Raw genomic sequence first — 20,460 nt, 5'->3', positions numbered from 1 at the left:
CTTTAAAGCATAGCTTATTGTGGTCCTGGTGCAGTTTCACAGGAGCCCTGAGGTTCTAGTGGATATTGGTGTGTCAGCCACATGTGGGCCATAAGGGCCAGAACTCACACAAACATTCCACATAAAGCCCTGATGTGTGCCGTACAAATATTTATTCTATGGTTCTCTTCTGGAAGAGATATGGCAGTGTTGCGGCATTGCTCTGGCTGTACTCATGTGAGCTACAGTATATGAAATGTTCTGATTTGCTTGACTCCTGGTAGATATACTGTATGGCTGTGTCAGTATAGACGTGACACCAACATTCAGAGAAATATAAATGCTGAACTTGTCTAAATGGGTGACGAGCTTTGTATTTATATCATAGTCTAATACACAAAATGGCCTTTGGGGGGAACCATTTCATAATCCCACAAGCTGTATCTGTGAGGCTGGCAGTCCATGCTTTGTTATTATAATTAATGCCAAGAGGATTCCAGTTAGTTTACATTTTTACAGTGATGCTATACCATGTGGAATATTCTTTACTATTATGAGACAGCATATTAATTGTTGTTCCCTTCTTCATTAGGATTAGACATCTAGGTCTTCCCAGGATTTCTGAATGATGCTTTGTTGTTTAAAGTGATATACAAATACATTTCCTTAAACTTAGATGAGCATACCAATTATACATCAGTTATAATGTTTTTTGAGTTCTCAGCAAAGGCTTGTAATATAAACAAACCTACTATGGTTTGACTATAAATTGTTGCCCTGTCTTTTGAGACTTTCATTCCTCTCTCTCACCCTCCTGAAAGATAAGGTCTTGACTAGTTATAAAGGAAAAGATAAAGCATCCATTATATTGAAATTTAGAGACCAGGCTACTATTGTGGAGATGGTCATCATGGATACCTCCCTCACTAGCTGGTGGGGGATTTTCTGACTAGTCAACTTAGAACCAATGAATCATATGCTTTACTTGTTCTATAATGGGGCTGTCTGCAGCACAACTTCATAATCCTGTACTAAAAATGAAGCATCCAGTTTTCGCATCTGCCATTGCGGCTACTGCCTGCTCTTTTATCAAATCCTAGCTTTAACACTCTTAAAGGCTTACAAAAGAAATCATTACACTGTAGACTATCGAGGCCACTCACATGGATTGATATACCATGTAACTGCTTAGGCACTTAACCAGCTGTATTTCGTGGAGAATTCAACTTTTATTTAGCCAAGGCAACCTTAACACCAGACTGTAATGCATTCAGTGCTGCTGCTGTGCTGTGCTCCTGGTTCACACTCGAATCTTCAGTCAGGTTTGATGTTGAACTATCAGAACTCTCTGCTGACCTGGGCATCAGGTTCAGAGAATGAGACCCAGTCACTTATAGAACATCATGTGAAGCCGTACTAGGGACCCTCAAGCTCTGTACTTTAATTTGCTGTTGGTTGTCTGCTAACACCTCTTGCATTTAGCCCATGGCCACTTAAAGCACATATGAGTTGTGTTCCAAAGTTTTACAGAGCATTGTACCTGCTTTTGTTCCTGCCACTGCAACTTGGTGAAGGAGCTTACCTTATTATTCCTAGCAACCTCTTCAGCTGTTTCTGCTGTTCACTTCACTCATGCCCTGAAATACACAAAACATGAGGAAAATTGACAGTTTTAACAATTCACACTGTGTATGTAATTGTGCCCTTTGATGGATTGGCACCCTGTCTAGGGTGTACCCCACCCTGTGCCTGATGCTCCCTGGGATACATTCCAGGTTCCCTGCGACCCTGAAGGATAAGTGGTATAGAAGATGGATGGATGGAACAATTCACACAAACTAAAACTTTATGGACTTTCTAAGATTTTAATATTAGTTGCCCTTTATCTGCAACACCCACACTTCTACACGCATACGTAAACAATATGCCTTTTTTTGCAAGACAGTCAATTGTTACCTATTGTTAGGTGAGCCTCAACATTCTCTCTGACTGTGCAGATTTGGGGGGGTGGGGGGTGGGGGGGTGGTGGACAATAACAAGATTAGCAAAGATTTAAAGAATGAAAAGACTGCTGTAGTCAGCATCTTGAATCCACTTCCTCTGTAAGGCTAGAATGGAAAGAGATTGAACATGTTGAAGCAGGGACTTTTATCAGCTGCGCATGTGAGGTCAGACACAGGGTGATGGCTTTGCTGTTAGTTCTAGGCAAGGAAATGAGGAAATGGAGAAAACAAATCTACTAGTTTCAAAGGAAATAACACACCTAGTGTGTCTGGAATGAAAGAAAGTTCCATGTGTATAGTTATAATCAACATTTTCATTATTATTAATGGGTTTAAAAGATTTTAGTAAGTAATTAATTTCTACTAGCAGGATGCCCCATTTAGCAGGAGACTTAATAACTCTGAAATGTTTACCAATCAGAATGAACAAATAACATAGCAAATAAGATATCTGAGGGTGAATGAGCCTTTTCATTAAATTGGATAAACAAGACACACACAACAATAAAAGTCATTCCAAAGGAAGCGAATCTGTCTGAATGGTTCACTTGTTATCTTCACACTATACACACAAGCCAGATACATCTATAAAGCTCATAATAATACTAATAGATAATGAATTACATAGGTATATCTCATTCCTAAGATTTAAAATGAATCTATTTGCACAATATAATATGTGTTAGGAAGTAGCCAGTTGTTGTTCAACAACGGACATATAATAAAATAACAGTTTGGGAGAATTAGTACACCTGTCGTGTGTTTGACAAATCAGTGATATTTCCTATCCGGGCCGGAGAGCTGATTATTCGCGCACACTGTGGCAGTCAACACCGGGGGCGGGATCACGTCTGTTAAAAGGCGTAGCCCGAGCGCGAGACTTCTGTTTGTATCCAATCAGCGTCGAGCTGAGGACCTCGGCGCGGGCTATTGGCCAATTAGCGGAGAGAAAGGCGGTGACTCGTGTTTCTCGGTGTCGATGCTTTGAAACCAGACTGCTCCGGCAAGAGGAAGTGCATAGTACGGGTTGTTATTTTCACGTCCGTGTTGGTTAATCTGCACGAATAAAAATACAAAACCGCCGACATCAGAATAGCGGGGTGTTGGGATTTTTTTCCGCGCTGTCCGGAGAGCTTTCGACGCTTAACTATACCGGAGTGGACAGTGTGTGTAGCTGGAGCAGCGTGGGTTAAGGTGGGCCTTGCCCGGATATCTGTCTGACAAGCAAACTGAAATAAATAAATAAATAAATAAATAAATAAATAAATAAATAAATAAATAAATAAATAAATAAATAAATAGCGAGGCTTCTCGTGTCTCCTGCCTACTAGGAGTTGAAAATATCACTAGGCACGTATTTACATTGGAGTTTTGAAACCATACAAGAGGACTAAAAACACCCTCGTGCAAATGGGTAAGTGTTGCTTTATTGCAATTGTGAGAATATAAAGAGATGTGGTGATTTTTCCTCAAGGTGTGATCCAGGTTTGAGATAACGGTCGAGCTGCATGCTGGCCAGCAGTGCTTCGGGATGTTTGTCGTTTCAGTGAGAAAGCCGGGTGAAACATCTCCCCTTTTCCCATTTAGGCACCTTTGCTTGTTTGTTTCTGTTACTGTTGGTGTCAGAGCATCAAGGGAGGAGGGGGAAGAGAGAAAACATGAAGCAGCAGTTTAACTGTACATGCTCAGGCACACAGAGCAGATTACTGCAAAAAAAAAAAAGAAATCCCTGCTCGCAGGTTTGCTGTGTTGATGTAGCGTCGTGGATTAGATACAAATCAAGGACACCATGTTAATGTAAATGTTGCTGCTGATGAGAGAGAGAGAGAGAGAGAGAGAGAGAGAGAGAGAGAGAGATCAGACCAGACCAGACCAGACCAGACATCAGTGATGGGCACCATCTGAGCTGAATCACACATCGACTCACTATTTACTGTTTGAGTCATCATCCCTCAGATCTATCTTGGTGGATCATTGCGGATTAAATGGTAACCCGGTTGTTTTAGACGGGTCAGATGTGTAGCAACCCTTTCAGTGTTTGCCCATACCTGATTCCCTACCCCTCAGTCCTGACTGCGAGTTCACACTGGATACTTTGCATCAGGAGATGTCACTTTCTACATGGTGTTGAGATCCGCCATGCAATCATAACGAGTCTGAAAAATGATGGACGTGAGAAAAGAAAAAGCTCATGGTGAGTCTGTGTAAAAGAGGTGACACTCATCCACGCCCTGTACACATCTATCTCTATTCTGAATGAGGGATGAGCTATTTGGAGAGGAGACACACACACACCCCAACCAAGTCATATACTACAGACAACTTGGAAATGCCAGTCAGCCTACAATGCATGTCTTTTGACTGGTGGAAGAAACTGGAGTACCTAGAGGAAACCCTGGAAGCATGTGGAGAACATGCAATCTCTGTGCACACAGGGCAGAGTTGGGATTCAAACCCTTGACCCAAGAGACCAGTTTACTCAAAAACAGATCACTTAAACTCTTGTACACCCACTCATTCATGCAACTATCTAATCAGCTGATCATGTAGCTGCAGTGCAATGCATAAAATCATGCAGATACAGGTTAGCAGCTTTGAGTAATGTTCATATCAACCACCAGAATGGGGGGGGGATCTAAAAGGAAATCTTTTTAGTTTTTTTTAAATATTTAATTTAAAGCTGCAGCTTTTGTAAAAACGGTGGCATGGTGGTGCACTGGGTAGAGTTGCTGCCTCAGCGCTCCAGGGTCCTGGGCTTGATCCTGAGCTCAGTTTGCCGTCTGTGTTTAGTTTTGAATGTTCTCTTATTGTTTTTGTGGGGTTTTCTCCCCCTGTACAAAAACATGCTGGTAAGTAGACTGGCTATGCTAATGGTGTGACTGAGTGTATGAATGTGTCTGTGATTGGTGCTATGTGATTGACTGGACTGGCATCCTATCTGCAGTGAATTCTCCCTCCTCTTGCACAGTGTTACTAGGATAGGCACCGGATCAACCGTGACCAGGATAAAGCGGTTGCTGTAGAAGAATGAATGATGAATGAATGCGTTTTTGTTAGAACCAGCTTTACTCATGGAGACCAGCCAAATGTTTTTCCAAGGTCAAACCTATAAGGTATTTATATGCTTGTGGGGACATTTGGTCCGCACCAAGGTATAAAAACATGCCCCCCCATGTACACACAATCAGTTTCATACATGTGCAGCCCGATCAGTCTTTTTATCCTCAGCAGATCCTTTTAACTTGATTTCTTTTAAGCCTGATGCTTTTTTGGCCTTAAATCACTGTGATGATTAGATTTGGCAGTGGATTTCAGGTGCCCTGTCACTGCCTGACAGTATGCCATTTGCAGTTTGGGATCGAGTAAAGAACTCTGATTCTGAGGTCATAACGGTTGTCTTGTTTAATGGATCAGATAAGGCCAAAAATGCACTTGACCTATGTGTATGTCCTACTGAGTGACCCCTGACACATGTACCTGATGCTTTAAAGCAAAATGCTGGGTGGCTGTGGCTCAGCTGGTAGAGTGGGTTGTCCACTAATTGTAGTGTTGGTGGTTTGATTCCCGGCCCACGTGACTCCACATACTGAAGTGTCCTCGGGTAAGATACTGAACCCAAAGTTGCTCCTGATGGCAAGCTAGTGCCTTGCATGGCAGTTCTGCTACCATTAGTGTGTGTGTGTGTGTGTGTGTGTGTGTGTGTGTGTGTGTGTGTGTGTGTGTGTGTGTGTGTGAATTTGTGAATGAGACACAGTGTAAAGTGCTTTGAAACTGCTCAGGTTTAAAAAAAAAAAAAAAAAAAAGCGTTATATAGGTGCAGACCATTTACCAAAATAGATCGTAATGACAGATATTTCATGACCTAATGCAAACCTCAGGCACTTTGAAAATGAAACCCTGTTGAACCAACATACATACCGGTCTGTAAGCCAGTCTCTGAAAGAGTACCTGCATCTAAAGGCATTATAGTCAGCATGTTTGATGTTGCTCCAGAAATGTATCATTAACTGTGGTGCATAGTTATTGCTAATTTTGGTTCTGTATGAAGTAAATGTAGAAGAAAAAGTCGAATACTCGAGCATTTCCCCAGCCTAATGTTGAGTCACCATGTATGTAGGGTGCAGTTGTGTCCAAAATTATTGGTGCCCTGCATGAAAGTGAGTGAAATTGACTGGGTTGATAAGGAAACTCTGGAAACAGTGACAGACAAGCGATTTGTGATTGGTCTGTGCCATTGCTAAAAAAAAATAGACCGATCTCTTTGGGATTTTGCATTGTGATGGACACAAAAAACCCTTAAAATACATCTTCTCATGTTCTTTTCTTTTTTAAATAGAGTAATAAAAAAAAATAGAGAGAGCCGGAGCTGTTGTGTAAGCCCTGGTCTCTCTGGATTCTTTCCCTTTAAATCTGGGTTAATGCTGGACCAATAATATGTTTGAATTTATTTATTTATTTATTTATTTATTTATTTTATTTATTTTTTTTTTTTAAAGCTTACTTTAAAAAAAAGTTTTACCTTTAGTTTTACCTTTAGTTTTAGAAATGGGTAACACTGGCACAGCTGCTTGCTGATGTTCATTAATTTTCATCAGAAAATGGCAGAAGCAATTGCAACATGTTCTCTGTTGTCACTTATCCATGAAAAGTCGCCTCCCCACCATATGGCCATTCTCAAATCCTTCATTTGCTTACCTATATATTATTTAGTAAAGTCTGGGCTCTGTATATGAAGTTTAGCAGGTTTGTGGGTAATAATATTGCTTCAGTAGCAGTTAGCCAGTGTTTCAGACATGTTTATTCCTTGTAATAAAGGAGCCTCACAGGCCATTTGAAACATTGCTTATTCTCTTCACCTGCTGAGTGTTCCTGCTGACCTGAGCTCCAAGATGACTGAAGTAGGCACCTTAATAGTCTCTGTACGTATCTATCACTTTTAATGCCTCTACTGTGACAAGTGGTCCCAAGCATTGCCATTCACATGATTTTAATTGACTTCCCAAGTGACATTAGTAAAGCCACCATGCCTATTGAAATGACTGAGATTCATTACCTACATAGTGACTCTTGGATATAGTTATTTATCCTGTTTGTTCGACAAGGGTTGGCATTGCATGTCTTTAATTTAATAATGAAACTTAAACATTTCTGAAAGGTCTTTTTTTGGAAGTTTTCCTTAAATAGAATATTGCTAGAATATGTACTAGAAATATCTTTATGGGATATTTATTTCCACAAGTCATAGAGTTTCTACGACTGAAACTGCTTTTTCAATATGTGCGCATCTCGGCGTGAAATCCGAGGACGTGCTTGAAAATGTGATTGTGGGTTTTTTTTTTTTCTTTTCAGTTTTAGTCTCGGATGCTCTACCCCAGGCTCATGAATTGAGGCAACAATCATAACTCTTTAATCGATTATAACTGATTCTAAATGAATTCTTATCAAAAGTGGACAGACAATTGGTGTGTAAAAAATCGGTCTCATGTTAAAACTGTTGTGTAAATGGTCTAGCAAGGCGATTTGCCCATTAGTCTAATCATTTTAAAATAGTTCTTGATGTCATCGTTCACAAATTAATGGCCCACCGCAGGTCACAAATCGGTCAGAGGCCACTAAATCAAATTGTATGGAAATTGTTTTGTACCGTATCAGCAGTATGCCTAAATGTTTACACCTCTGCTTTGTACATTTAGCTAGCCAAACTCTTCCGAATCCCGAAGGGTCCAGTCAGATCACACCAGTTTCCAACAGGAAAACCACTCCGCTTTTTTCCTGATGTCTAAATTTTCCAGCCATTTCATTGTTTACATTGATGGTGTGCTAGTGAAATTGGTGTTTATTTGATATTCTTTTATTTTTTTTCTATTATAGAAAGAAAAATAATGATGAAAAATCTCGGATGGATGCATACCAATTCATTAAAAAAAGAGAAAAAAGTAGTGATTAGTACCCCACCCCTCAACGCTTACCTTCTGGGTAGATATGAAGCCAGGGCTGGAGGCTAGCTAATGTGGGCTCGCGATACTCGGTGCACGTTTTTACCTGTCAGTGTATGTTCCATGAATACCCGATTTCACCTAGTAAAATCTACCTATCACCGAAAATGCTTTTTGACTGGTTGAATTAAGACCAGTAGCTTTAAAGAAAGTGGAAAAGGTCTTATCAGTATGAATCATAAATATTCAGAACACATCTTTTTCCAATGAAGCAACAGTATTCCGAGTAACCTTTCTTTTATATTCAGTATAATATAATAACATAACATTGTATTTTATGTAAAACTGTTTTACGTAACATAAGAAGTGCAGTGTTCACGCCGTTATGTACCCTTGACCTTTTCCTGTTTATAAAACTGTGAAATAATAAATTGCACTTGTTGGGCATGTATTAAATAGAACATAATGTTATTGTTATTTCTTTCTTCCTTTATTAAAACCATTTACGAGATGACACATTTTCAGATTTTCCTTAAAATCTCTGTTGATAATGACAGAACCCTTACACGATATGAGAATTGGGGAAGTGTTAGAGATGCTAATACCGTGTGGTAGGGAATACTTTTAGCCTTTAATTAGATATGTACTTCAGCATACATGTGCACTTTTCCTCATTGGCTTCTTCACTGCATCTGAAGTGGAATTGTACTAGCGTCATGAGAAAGTGAAAATGGAAGTTGAAAGGCAATATGGTAGCACCGGGTGGCTTTAAGGATAGAAAATTAGCCTTTTGGATACTAGTGGCATGAGAAGAAAAATTAGGCTTAGTTCTCGGCTCTATTTAGTTTGAAGACTGACTCATGAGACCGGTATTTTTATTTTTTTTTACTCTTAAAAGAAGTATTTTTTTTTATTAATCTGTGGTGTACTCTCTTAGCAGATAACCTAAGTGAAGCCCTGAAGACGCTGAAGCTCTCATCAGCGGACAGTGCATCAGATAGTGTGGAGAGTTGCCTGGACTGCATGCTCAAAGCTTTGGCCCATAACAGTAAGTGTGTCACCCCTTATATTACAGTAATCTTTTATTACAGTCTAGTCTTCAATCATGTGTTTAGCATTTGAGGATGGAAACAGATGGGAAGGATGTACAGCTTGTACATTATGGCTGACTTGACAGTTAGGATATTGGCACGTATGTTTCATACCTCCAGGGTTGGGTGTTCGAATCCTGCCTCTACCCTTTGTGTGCGGAGTTATTTGGAAACTTCCCTCATGAAGCTGGTTGAGAAAATGGCTGATTGGCATTTCCAAATCGTCTGTAGTGTGTGAATGTGTGTGCGATTGTGCTTTATGGGTTGGCATCCCATCCAAGATATCCCCCACCTTGTTCCCTGGGATAGACTCCTGGTTCCATGTGACCCTGGGTAGGATAAGCAGTATGGAAAATGGATGGATGGGATGGGATGTACTGCCATTTGAAAAAGAATGAGATGGACAGCCTTCAGTCTAATGGTCTGTTTTGGCAGTAGTTCTTTTAAACATATGCTGGAAGGTCGATTTAATTAGATTATCGAATCGAATAAAGATTTTTAATCCCTCCCAAATGTTCTGCGCCTGATATTATTCAGATGAGAGCAGTGTTTTTGTCTCCGGCTTGTTGTTCTGACGAATGTAATTGCAGAATGCTGTAGGCTTTCTGTGGTCTGAGAGGTGCTGCTGTACTGCTCCTCAGGGCACTTATAAATAATGATGGAGCATGCCAGGGAAGAAGAGTGAATCCGGCACTTCTTGCCTCTGCATGTTAGTCACTAATTAGTCACAGCATATGCACAGTATTATGGTCTGATTTTCAGACTTCTTGACTTTACAGTTAAAGCAGGTCTTTGAGATGTATGTAATATGTTAATGGGTGCTAATAGGAAGTTTAATTAAGATTTCACGTTACGTGAACGTAATTTTCAATTCCCTCATTATTAAACTTTATTTCCAGATGTGGAAGCCAGTGGAAAAATCCAGGAGATGGCTGTTCTTCCGATGATGCCTTCTTTATTGGCCACACAGAACTCCTGCACACCCAAAGTAGCCAACATCATAGCGGAGGTGGCCAAAAACGGTGAGGACTCCTAATCCAGCTTCATGATGAACCGAACTGTGCTGAACTGAATTTGTAATCTCTTTCCTACTCTACTTTTTCACAGTATTTCAATGGCTATGTTAGCACTCTTGGTCTAGCTGGCAAAACAGCCAGAATCTTTAAAAAAAAAAAATCAAATAAAAAAAAATATTGGTCGTTTGTAGTTGTTTCGTCACTTCCGCTGCCCATTAAGCATCACTAGCTGTCTTACTCTGATAACAGATGGGGCCCGGTTGAATAACCGGCAGAGTGAACTGAAGTTTTGTGACCCCTCCTTTTTCTCTGGCAAGAACATGTTGTTATCACGTTTATATTTTACTTTAAATGTCAGATATCTGACCTTGTTAAGGTATGAAAGGAACAAAATACAACAGGCGGCTGTATAGGAAGGTAATCAACAACAGGGTGGTGTGATGTGGACCGATGCGACACATTAGTAACCTTAAGGTTGACTATTTTCAAAATCCAGCACAATCCCAAGTGTTTTATTACTCTTTTACCATAGCAATTTGCCAATGATTACAAAATTGTTTTAATTAAAGAATGACTACTTATACTTTTTCATTTGTTTACATCAACAGCTAAAAACATTCCCTGACCAGCCTCTATTTTATTTGTCTCTTGAAAATAAAAACAGAGAGAGCGAGAGAGAAAAACGCTCTCAGTAACAGCTTGTCATGTTACTGAGAAACAGCAAAGCCCTCCATCCTGAAAGTTTTTTTTTATGTTGGAACACTTAGTTATCGCTTTACTGCTGACACTAGTGACTCCTTTCAAAAATGCTTAATAAGCATCTTCACACACAAAACTACACGTCAATGATTTCACACACATTTTAAACCCTACGCACTTGATATTCAGCTTCCTCCATACAGTCCCTGTCTAAATTGTTAGTGTAGAAGTGATAACATATTTGAAGGCGTGTATTAATATAAACATTGCAGCTAGAATTACTGTCAGAGTTGTGCTGTTATAGAAAGTCTATAATGTATAAAATCATTACTTTCTGTTATGGTAGATTCACTGAGAACAGTCATAGTGACGTGTGTGTGTGTGTGTGTGTGTGTGTATATAATTGCAACTTGTAGGAAAGATGCTGTATTTCATGATTATTAATTCCACAGAGAATAATAAATGATGTCATTTTGGGACATTGCTCTAAAATTATACTCTGAAGCCTTGGAAGACTTATGCAGACTCTTAGTCCCCCAAGTGCAGACACAGCCGTGCTGTTCCTGATAGCTTGGCAGGCTGTCTAGACTGTGAGACTGTTCTTTTAGTGAACATCCACAGCAGAGTCTTGTTGTTGAAGGAATTTGAATTTCGGCAGGCTAAATACTCAGCTAAACTCAAATGCTTAGTTCAGCATAGCAAGTTTTAATTCAATTTGAAGGTCAAATCCCAGTTTTACCAGGAAAGCAATCTGTTTATTGGATTTTTTTAAAGTATCAACAACACTGATTTTCAGCTCAATACAATGATCATGCACAGTGAATCACCGAAATATTCTCTCTAGCAACTGCACAAGATTATGTCCTGTTCTGCCATGCTGCCAGCCTGCAAAATCCATAAAACCTTAATTCTGCCGAGTCAGTGCTTCCCCTACTTCCCTGCTTTTAGGCTAATTATACAAGTTCTTGCTTCAGGAAGTCTAGGAGAGGACAAGCTGGCAGTGAATTGTTTTTGTGAAAGATATATATATATATATATATATATATATATATATATATATATATATATATATATATATATATATATATATATATATATATATATATATAATATAAAAAAAAAAAGGTTTAAAATAATGAATGGGCTTTTAGCAGAATGCGTGGCGTCTAATGAGGCTAGCTGGCTGGTGTAGCATGATATTCGTAGCCTCCCACTGGTTGGGTGCTAGCAGCATTCCATCAGGAACATCTGTGCTCTGTCCATTTGAGGCTTTAGCTCTTCATAGGGAATGGGGACATTTTAAAGGTGCTAAAATTCATGTCCCATTTCTTCAGCGTCAATAAATATGACCACCTTTTGAAAGAAAAATGCTTTCTACTGTCTAACACTTTCCAATTTTGTCCTTTTGTGACTTTTTAGGACATTATACTGTATGTACAGTACTAATTAAATGTTTTAGGCATGTGTAAGAAAATTCTGTAAATTAAAGATACACAATTACCCCCCCCCCCCCCCCCCCCCCCATTGCAAATCAGGTTGATTGTCAAAATTTGCAGACTTTCAGCTGTTTGCAATGAACAAATCAAACAAAAGCAATTGAAATAGTTCAAAACAATGAATGCTTCAACTGGTTTCTTCAAATTAAGCTGAAAATGAAACTTCTAATGATTTCTCCATTTTCAAATTTATTCAACCCCCTGAATAGAATACCTGACTTTGGAGGTTGAATAATTTTGATTGCAACTGTATCTCCAAAAACTATACAATTAAACATTTTCTACATAAAAAATACTCGCTTTGCTTTTGAAAAATGTATTTTTTTGTTTTATTTGCAAATGTTCGATTAAAAAAAAAAAAAACAAAAAAAACTGACTCAATAATACAGAAGTCATAAAATAAACATCTAATGCAAAATTTGTATTTTTAAAAAATGAGGGTGCCTAAGACATTTTGACAGTGCTATGTGTAATGTATACTGTATGTTGTATGTAACATACTTTATATGTACTAAAAACTTACTACACCGTGTCCTTAATATAACCTTAACCTGTGTAACCAAAGTTTTAGTTTAAAAAAAAAAAAAGAGAATTGTATAGGATTTTTTATTTATTTATTATTATTTTTTTTTTTATAAAGCACTTTATATTGTCAGAGCTGTCTTTCTACTATCGAGGTGATTACCCCTGTTTTTGTTTGGTTTTGCTACATAGTCAGGACACACACACACAATGTACTATATTGTCATTTATAATGCTATTTTTTGTAATTCACATACGCTTATGAGATTTCAAATTATCCTGTATAAAGGCATATGTTAGTTTACTGCATGCTTTTAGCATAACTTTTAACAGTTGCCGCATTGTATTTAACAGCTGCTGTGATTTTGACAGGAGCACCATAAGCAAGTTGCTGGAGCATAACTGTAGTTAATTTAAAGAAAGTTCTACCTCATACAGAAGGTCCATCCCATCCATTTTTTGTACCAATTATCCTACACAGGGTCACCGAGAACCTGGAGCCTATCCCAGGGAGCTCATAGCATGAGGCAGAGGACACCCTGGATGGGGGGCCAGCCCATTGTCATCACAGAGCACAATCACACGCACATTAACACACTACAGACAATTTAGATATGCCAATCAGCCTGCAACACGTCTTTGGACTGGGGGAGGAAACCGGAGTACCCGGAGGAAACCCCCGAAGCACAGGGAGAACATGCAAACTCTGTATACACAGAGCGGAGATGGGATTAGATTCCCCAACCGCAAAAATGCCCACCATATGGAATGTTTTCTTGCATAATTGGTGTTTTAACACCTTCCAATCAGGGACAGTGTTACTGTGAGTAAAGATTGAATTTATAACGTATTTGTCTCATTGCAGAGTTCATGAGGAGTCCCTGTGTGGAGGCAGGCCTCATCCCCCCACTGGTTCAGCTGCTCAACTGCAAGGACCAGGAGGTGCTGCTTCAGACGGGTCGAGCCCTGGGCAACATCTGCTACGACAGCCGTAAGTCCCCCTCCCCTGCTGCTGTGTGGTCTTCGTGAAACCAATTTAGGGATTGTAGGAAAATTTAGAGGATTAGTGGGGAAATGAATAGCGGTCAAGGCTGTGTTCATTTGATAATAAAAAGAATAAAGTTGGAGCCATGGTCTTTTTGTGCCTCATTCGGGCCTGTCTGTTAGAGACACAGCAAATAACTCGCACCCACTCACTCACCTTCTCATAATTGCTTTGTTACTATGGTGTATCTAATGGATCTGATTTAATCTGTGAATTCAAAGTGCAGAAATAATAACTGCTTACTGTTATTGCTTCATTAGAGTTCTGCTTACTTCTCCCTCTAATTATTGCCATTGTGCGCTTGCTAATTAGACTGTTCCTTTCCTGGTAACTTATGTGATATTTTTTTTGATTGATAATAAGAAAATGGAAGACACTTTGCTTCCTCGCTGTCTCTCGATGCTAGTTCACATGCTTAAGGGCTGCGATCACGCAACGGCTTACAGGATTGATATAATAGTGCCGCTAAACCTGTGAACAGCGAGTCTTTCACAGTGTAGACTTGTGTGGGTGTGTGTATCTTTAGAGTAGGACTGCAGAAAGAAAACATACACATGTGCGCAGCCAAACACACTGCTATAGTTAACTGTTTGACTGAGGGGGAAAAAACAGTGCTGCTAGGTCAAGTGTCTGAAAAAACTGTGACGCATGAGGCACATTTCTATTGACACTTCAGTTCTAAATGAAGAGGTTTGTGTGAAACATGTTCAGCATTGGTAGTTGTACTTGAAACCGTAGTTTAATAGCGATTCATTTTCTTAAAATAAACAATTATTTTAACCTTAAAACATGAATACATGTAAATACAGATTTAGTGTTCACCACTTTACATCTGGCTCTGTTTTCCACCACATTTATTTTATTATTATTATTTTTTTTTTAACATCTGGCTCCGTTTTTCCACCAAATTTTATTTATTTATTTATTTATTTGACATCTGGCTCTGTTTTTCCACCACATTTTTACTTATTTATTTATTTATTTTTACATCTGGCTCTGTTTTTCCACCACATTTTTATGTAGTGCACTATGTAGGCTATACAAGGCACTAGGGTTGTCACGATCCCATAAACATATCTTGCGATACTAATATCAGATGAAATATCACTATTCCTATAATATTGTGTTAAATCATAATGCAAATCTACAAAAGGAACCAAATTTACAGAAATACATGGATATAAATGAAAACAGACAAACCAGAATTTCCTCTGAATACATTATTATTGAGAATAAAGAACAATCATACAATTGGCAAGCAACTAATTTACTTTGCCACATATTTCATCTATTGTTCACTATAGCAGTGAAATCATGCAAAGGGAAATTATTCTCAGAGAACTAAGAATGAACACAACATTAGGAATAAATAACTGAAGTTAGAAACAAACTCCAAAAAAAATCATAACATTTGAAACGTTAGCTCACTTACAATCAAACACGGCTAATTTGAGTATTTACACGCAACGGTTAGTATAACATTAGCTCGCTTACAATCAAACAGGAAATCTTTAAAGATTAAGGTAAAGAATTTAGGTTAAATGAAGTGTCGCTAACCTTTGTGTATTCTGCCAGAGTCGGTGGAAATGTCACATAGCATCTGCCAAGTGAATAGATGTAAATAATGATGTAGGGAATGAAAAGCATATAGGGAGTGAACAAATCTTCAGAATAACAAGTATAAGTGTAATCCTGTTATGTGACACAAAGAAAGATAAAGCTGGATATACTGCTCCTTTTTGGACTTCATATATTGTGCTTTTATATGCACAGACCAGAAACATAGGAGGCGATGTAAACATCGATGATAAAGCTGTGGATATCATTCTCAGTTTGTTCTCCCTATTCGCAGAACACTCCACATGCAGAGTGCTTACACATCTCTTCACTGTTTTCCTGAAATAGTATTGTCCTAAATTATTGCCTGTATCAGTCAGCCAAAGTGCAAAAGGAAAAACTGATCAAACAGAAGTGTGTATATATATATATATATATATATATATATATATAGCATTAGTCTGGTGAACCTCCAGCAGTGAAATTCATGAATCATGAATGTTTTTGCAAAATTACTGGCAGCTGTATTGCTCATAAATGTCTGAACCATTAGGCAGTTCATTCGGTTGTGAGCAAAGAAAAGTGTTTCTCAGTCACTCATGCCCTGTTGCTCTGCGTTGAGCGGGCTGATGGAGCAGCTGAACTGGAACTCGGCTGCGAATGACCTTGGGTCTAAGCCAACACATGTCATCACAGCGACAGCCAGTCCACTGCAGGCCTTTGTTGATTTTACAACCTCAAGTAAGATTAATCCTGCTCAGTGTCTAAGTCTGGTGAACATCCTTAGCCAGTGAATTTGCATGCATGTCCTTGGTTATTGTGTACTATTAGAATATATGATTTTGAAGGATAAATTAGGATAAATTGTGAAAAGACCAAGGCCAAACGCTAGCAGGACTGATGCTTGGAAACAACCAAAGACCCTGACTGGTGAAATGCTCTGTCTCTTTTTCTTTGGGACTCATGAGCTGTGTTTTGTGTGGGGGGTTGTGGGTAGTGGGCAGCTGTCCTAGACTCTGTGTGGGCATGGGTGAGTGAGACCTGGAGCATTTTTCATGCCAAATGGAATGACTCACAGCTCACACACATAGCTATGGCTATAAATGAGAGATTTGCTGAGTTATAGAACATACTGTGTATAAACACACCCGCTCACAGATGGGGTCTCTCTCTATCCCTTTCTCTTTCTAGCTTTCCTTTTTTTAAATTATTATTACTATTTTAAAATAGAAGACATTCACGCTATGAATGGATACATATTCATTGACCAAGAAAAGTGTTTAAATCAAAACTATTTTGAATTCCATTTGTCCATTTTTCCATACTGTTTATCCTGCGCAGGGATGTAGAGGAGACTGGAGTCTGTCCCAGGGAACTCAGGGCACAAGGTGGGGGATACCCTGGATGGGGTACCAACCCATTGCAGGGCACATTTGCACACCCATTCACACATTACGAACAAATGCCAGTCAGCCTATAATGCATGTCTTTGGACTGGGGGAGGAAACTGGAGTACACAGAGGAAACCCTTGAAGCACGGGGAGAAAATGCAAACTCAACGCACAGAGGGCGGAGGTGGGATTCAACCCCCAACCCTGGAGGTGCAAGGCAAACATGCTAACCACTAAACCACCATGCCCCCACTATTTTGTTTTTGAATTTCTTAAACAGTTTTCCCTCCTTAAGCTTTGGGCACTTTTGGCATTTTCTCAACCAGCTTCATGAGGGAAGATTCCAAATAGGTCTAACTGCTTATTTGAGGAAACAATTTAATTTTAAGGAAAAATAACACACACTACTTGTCTTAAGTAAACACTACATTTAAAAATACATTTTGAAGTTCAGAAATAAATTTATACATGGGCATTAACTTCCTTATTTACATTTGGCTACAAGACAAATTTCAACCATAAACTTGTCTTTAAACTAATGAAAAATACACTCATTGATAATTTTATTTGGAACACTTGTACACCTGCACATTCATTCAATTATGCAATCATATGGCAGTAGTACAATGCACAAAACCTTGCAGATAGAGGTCACAAGCTTCAGTTAATGGTCACATCATACATCAGAATGGGGGAAAGAGTGTTTTGCTTATCCTGTGAACAGTAGCCTCAGATTGCTGTTCTGGACTGACAGGAGCGAAGCCCCATGTGGTCTTCTACTGTTGTCCAGTCGCCTCGAGGTTCAACGCATTGTGCATTCTGAGATGCTTTTCTGCTCACCATAGTTGTAAAGCGTGGTTATTTAAGTCACATTAGACTGCCTGTGAGCTCAAAGCAATCTATCCAAGCCCCTCTGACTTCTGTCATCAACAAGACGTTTCCTCCCACAGAACTGGATTGATTTTCGATCAACCGATTTTTTTTGGATCGTTTTTCTCATGTTGTGTAATTCCAGTCTACTCATAGGCTCCTTCTCCGATATTGCACAACACTTACCAACTGGAGACAGAAAGGCTGAAATGTGCTTCCTCTGCTTCTTCAGAGACATGTGAAACCATCACATATTACCCAGGCTATTGCTTATGCAACATCATGGGGCAGCTGAATATGCTTAGGGCAAAGCAATAACTGACCTCTTCTGTATACAGGAGCTCAGAGAGAGTGATGTGGATTATTAACGTACTTTTGCCATGTCCAGTGTTCTACTTGTATACAGTCGGTTATATGGAATTTCTCCTGGTCTCTGTAACAATGGTTTATTCCATTGATATTGACCGTGTATCAGCTTTGTGTCTTATGCTGCCAATGTCCTTAATATTCTAACTAAATACACTGCAAAAAATGGTGTCTTAGCACCATCTTGAATATAGTCAAAGTAATCAAAAGAATCAGATTATTAAACTACACATTTTTCCTAAGTTCAAGCTGGAAATAGTCTTGTTCTATTGGCAAATAATTTTGCCAATTTATTTCTAGAAAGAAACAAAATTATCTGTCTATCGAATAAGAAAATGGAAAGTTGAAATTAGTCAAATATGTCTCGAAATAGATTTACTAATTTTGTGTTTGGTTTGTTGTAATCTAATAGGAAATAGTAGATAAATTGGACTATATTCAGGATATTTTCAATTGCTAAGATGTTATTGTTTTTACATTTTGTAACATAAAAGAACTTCGGCAAAATGAGCCCACAGCATGACTGTCTTCTGTTGTTTGTCTCTCTAATACATTCATCCTGCCTTCGAAAAATCTTCTCAGTAACAGCCTTTTCCCTCACTGTGTTTCAGACAGTCTTACTACCTTGGCTTTTCTCTGTGCTGGTTTCGTAATGGTTATCGTACTGTATAACAGTCAAGCATAGTCAAACACTAACGTTATTCCAGAGGTGAGAACATCCACAGTTGTCAGATGTACTTTTTATATACTGTATAAGTATATGTTAGAACCAACAAAATGGTTCAACCAAATTTGTCCAATCAAATCTGCCTGAAAATTAGCAGTTCCCTGCTCAAATGGGTTTATTCATTCTAGTTTTATTGTCAAGGAATGATAATCAGACAGCTAAAACTCAAATGTGTGTGAGTATTATTCAAAGAGTCTGGGTATGAGAAATCCTCTGTGCATTTAATCTTTCCTTTTAGATTCATCCCCAGTGTTTGTGACTTGCATTGCCGTCGGCTCTGCAGCTGCGGCTTTGAGCGATGGCCTGTAATTTGCTGGGGGGAGAGAAAGATGTTTCCTTCCTCTAGCGGAGTGGAGGAGATACATGAAGGGAGGAGGGGAGTTATTGAGTTGAATGGAGGGGTGGGAATGAAGAGAGAAGTGCAAAAAAAAAAAGTGGGATTGGGCTAGTGACATTCTGTCTGATATGATTTTCACTGGAAGTATATACTCCAGTAGAGAAGAGGAATGAAGAGGTCTGTTTCTATAACTTACGAAGGTCTACTAATAGTCCATTACTGTTTGCTGTAGGTTTTTGTCTTGCAATTACCTAGTGTATAGTCTTCATGTGGGGGGAAACGTGTTAAAGTTTGGTGCTATTCTCTTGTTCAAAATAAGTTCTTGCTGGTTTCTCACTTCATCAGGTCATGACAAAATGATCGTAGTCTGACACCCTGGAGAAATTGAGAGACACCAAAAAGAAACACTGTCAGTAAAAAGGAACTGGATGTTTTGTAGCTAGTATTGCACATTTTTTTTTTTGTTCAACTTACTTTCTTTCTTTTTTTTATTTGAACCTTATCAACAATTCTCCTGTTTTAATACTTATCTGCACTTATTTTTTTAATATCCCCATGCTGTAACTTAAGTTGCGTTAATGCCTCCTTTTGCTGTTATTTATGATTTGCAGGTTGTTGTCTTTTTGCATCCTTTTGTTGTCATGTTTATTTTTACATGACCTCTTTGTTTTGCAGATGAGGGCAGAAGTGCAGTTCACGAAGCGGGCGCCGCTCAGATAGTAGCAGAGCACATTAAGGCTCTGGCCCATAACACTGACCCGGCCACCGGGAAGCTCTTGACTGTCTTTTGTGGCATGCTGATGAACTATAGCAATGATAATGGTAATGACCGAACCCCAACTAGGGGAAAAATACTTTTGGATGGTTCCTTATAGATGAATCCTGAGATGCTTGAGAAACTGTCAACGATGTTTTTAGGCTAGTTGGAACGATTGCCAATTTATTTTCCTCTTTGAGTCTTGGCTTAGTAGCTAATAACTATTTGGCTTTGTTGGTTTTAGTATGTTTTATATAGTGTAGTGATTTGTTGACAGGTTGTCGAGCGTCAATGCTAAAATCTCTAGGGGACCATTCAAATGAGGATAAATGTTGATCAGTTTGTTCTAAATAATGGTTCACTAATCAGTGTATAGACTCGTTGGAAACATACGATATGCCGCTAGTAATCTAGTAGTAAAACATTCTCTGTGGGCAGATTTTTGGTTAATAAAAGGTGCGGTGAAATGCTTTTAGAGATGCATTCTGTGAGCTGGAATCTTGCCTTTACCCAGAAATATTGTAAACTTTGAAAAACAGGATCTCTGACAGGTAAATCGCCCTACCAAATACTATTACATATAAATAGTGTTATGTTTATATTACTATAAATAAATATATACTGAGGGGGGACAGTGAAATTTATTTTATGTTTAAATGAAATGATAG

The 20,460-nt window shown here is 38.8% G+C and overlaps 1 protein-coding gene across 5 annotated transcripts in view; it reads left to right on the top strand.

Moving 5' to 3' along the window:
- The first annotated feature begins 2,923 nt into the window (after positions 1–2,923).
- Positions 2,924–20,460, top strand: part of rap1gds1 (RAP1, GTP-GDP dissociation stimulator 1) — a 38,075-nt gene continuing 20,538 nt past the window's right edge. Inside the window, exons 1-6 of one of the 5 annotated variants that reach the window (XM_047156892.2) lie at positions 2,924–3,176; positions 3,314–3,396; positions 8,859–8,966; positions 9,909–10,031; positions 13,608–13,733; positions 19,711–19,857. In XM_047156892.2, coding sequence (XP_047012848.1) covers positions 3,393–3,396; positions 8,859–8,966; positions 9,909–10,031; positions 13,608–13,733; positions 19,711–19,857 — 508 coding nt within the window. In that variant the 5' untranslated portion in view covers positions 2,924–3,176; positions 3,314–3,392. Of the gene's footprint in view, positions 3,397–8,855; positions 8,967–9,908; positions 10,032–13,607; positions 13,734–19,710; positions 19,858–20,460 lie in introns of all 5 variants that reach the window. The other 4 variants (XM_017472794.3, XM_017472795.3, XM_017472793.3 and 1 more) reach the window with 4 other exon arrangements.

The sequence above is a fragment of the Ictalurus punctatus genome, chromosome 7, assembly GCF_001660625.3.
Source record: "Ictalurus punctatus breed USDA103 chromosome 7, Coco_2.0, whole genome shotgun sequence".
NCBI classification, from domain to species: domain Eukaryota; kingdom Metazoa; phylum Chordata; class Actinopteri; order Siluriformes; family Ictaluridae; genus Ictalurus; species Ictalurus punctatus.
Note: the sequence above shows the minus strand (reverse complement) of the source record. Positions and strands in the feature narration are given on the sequence as shown.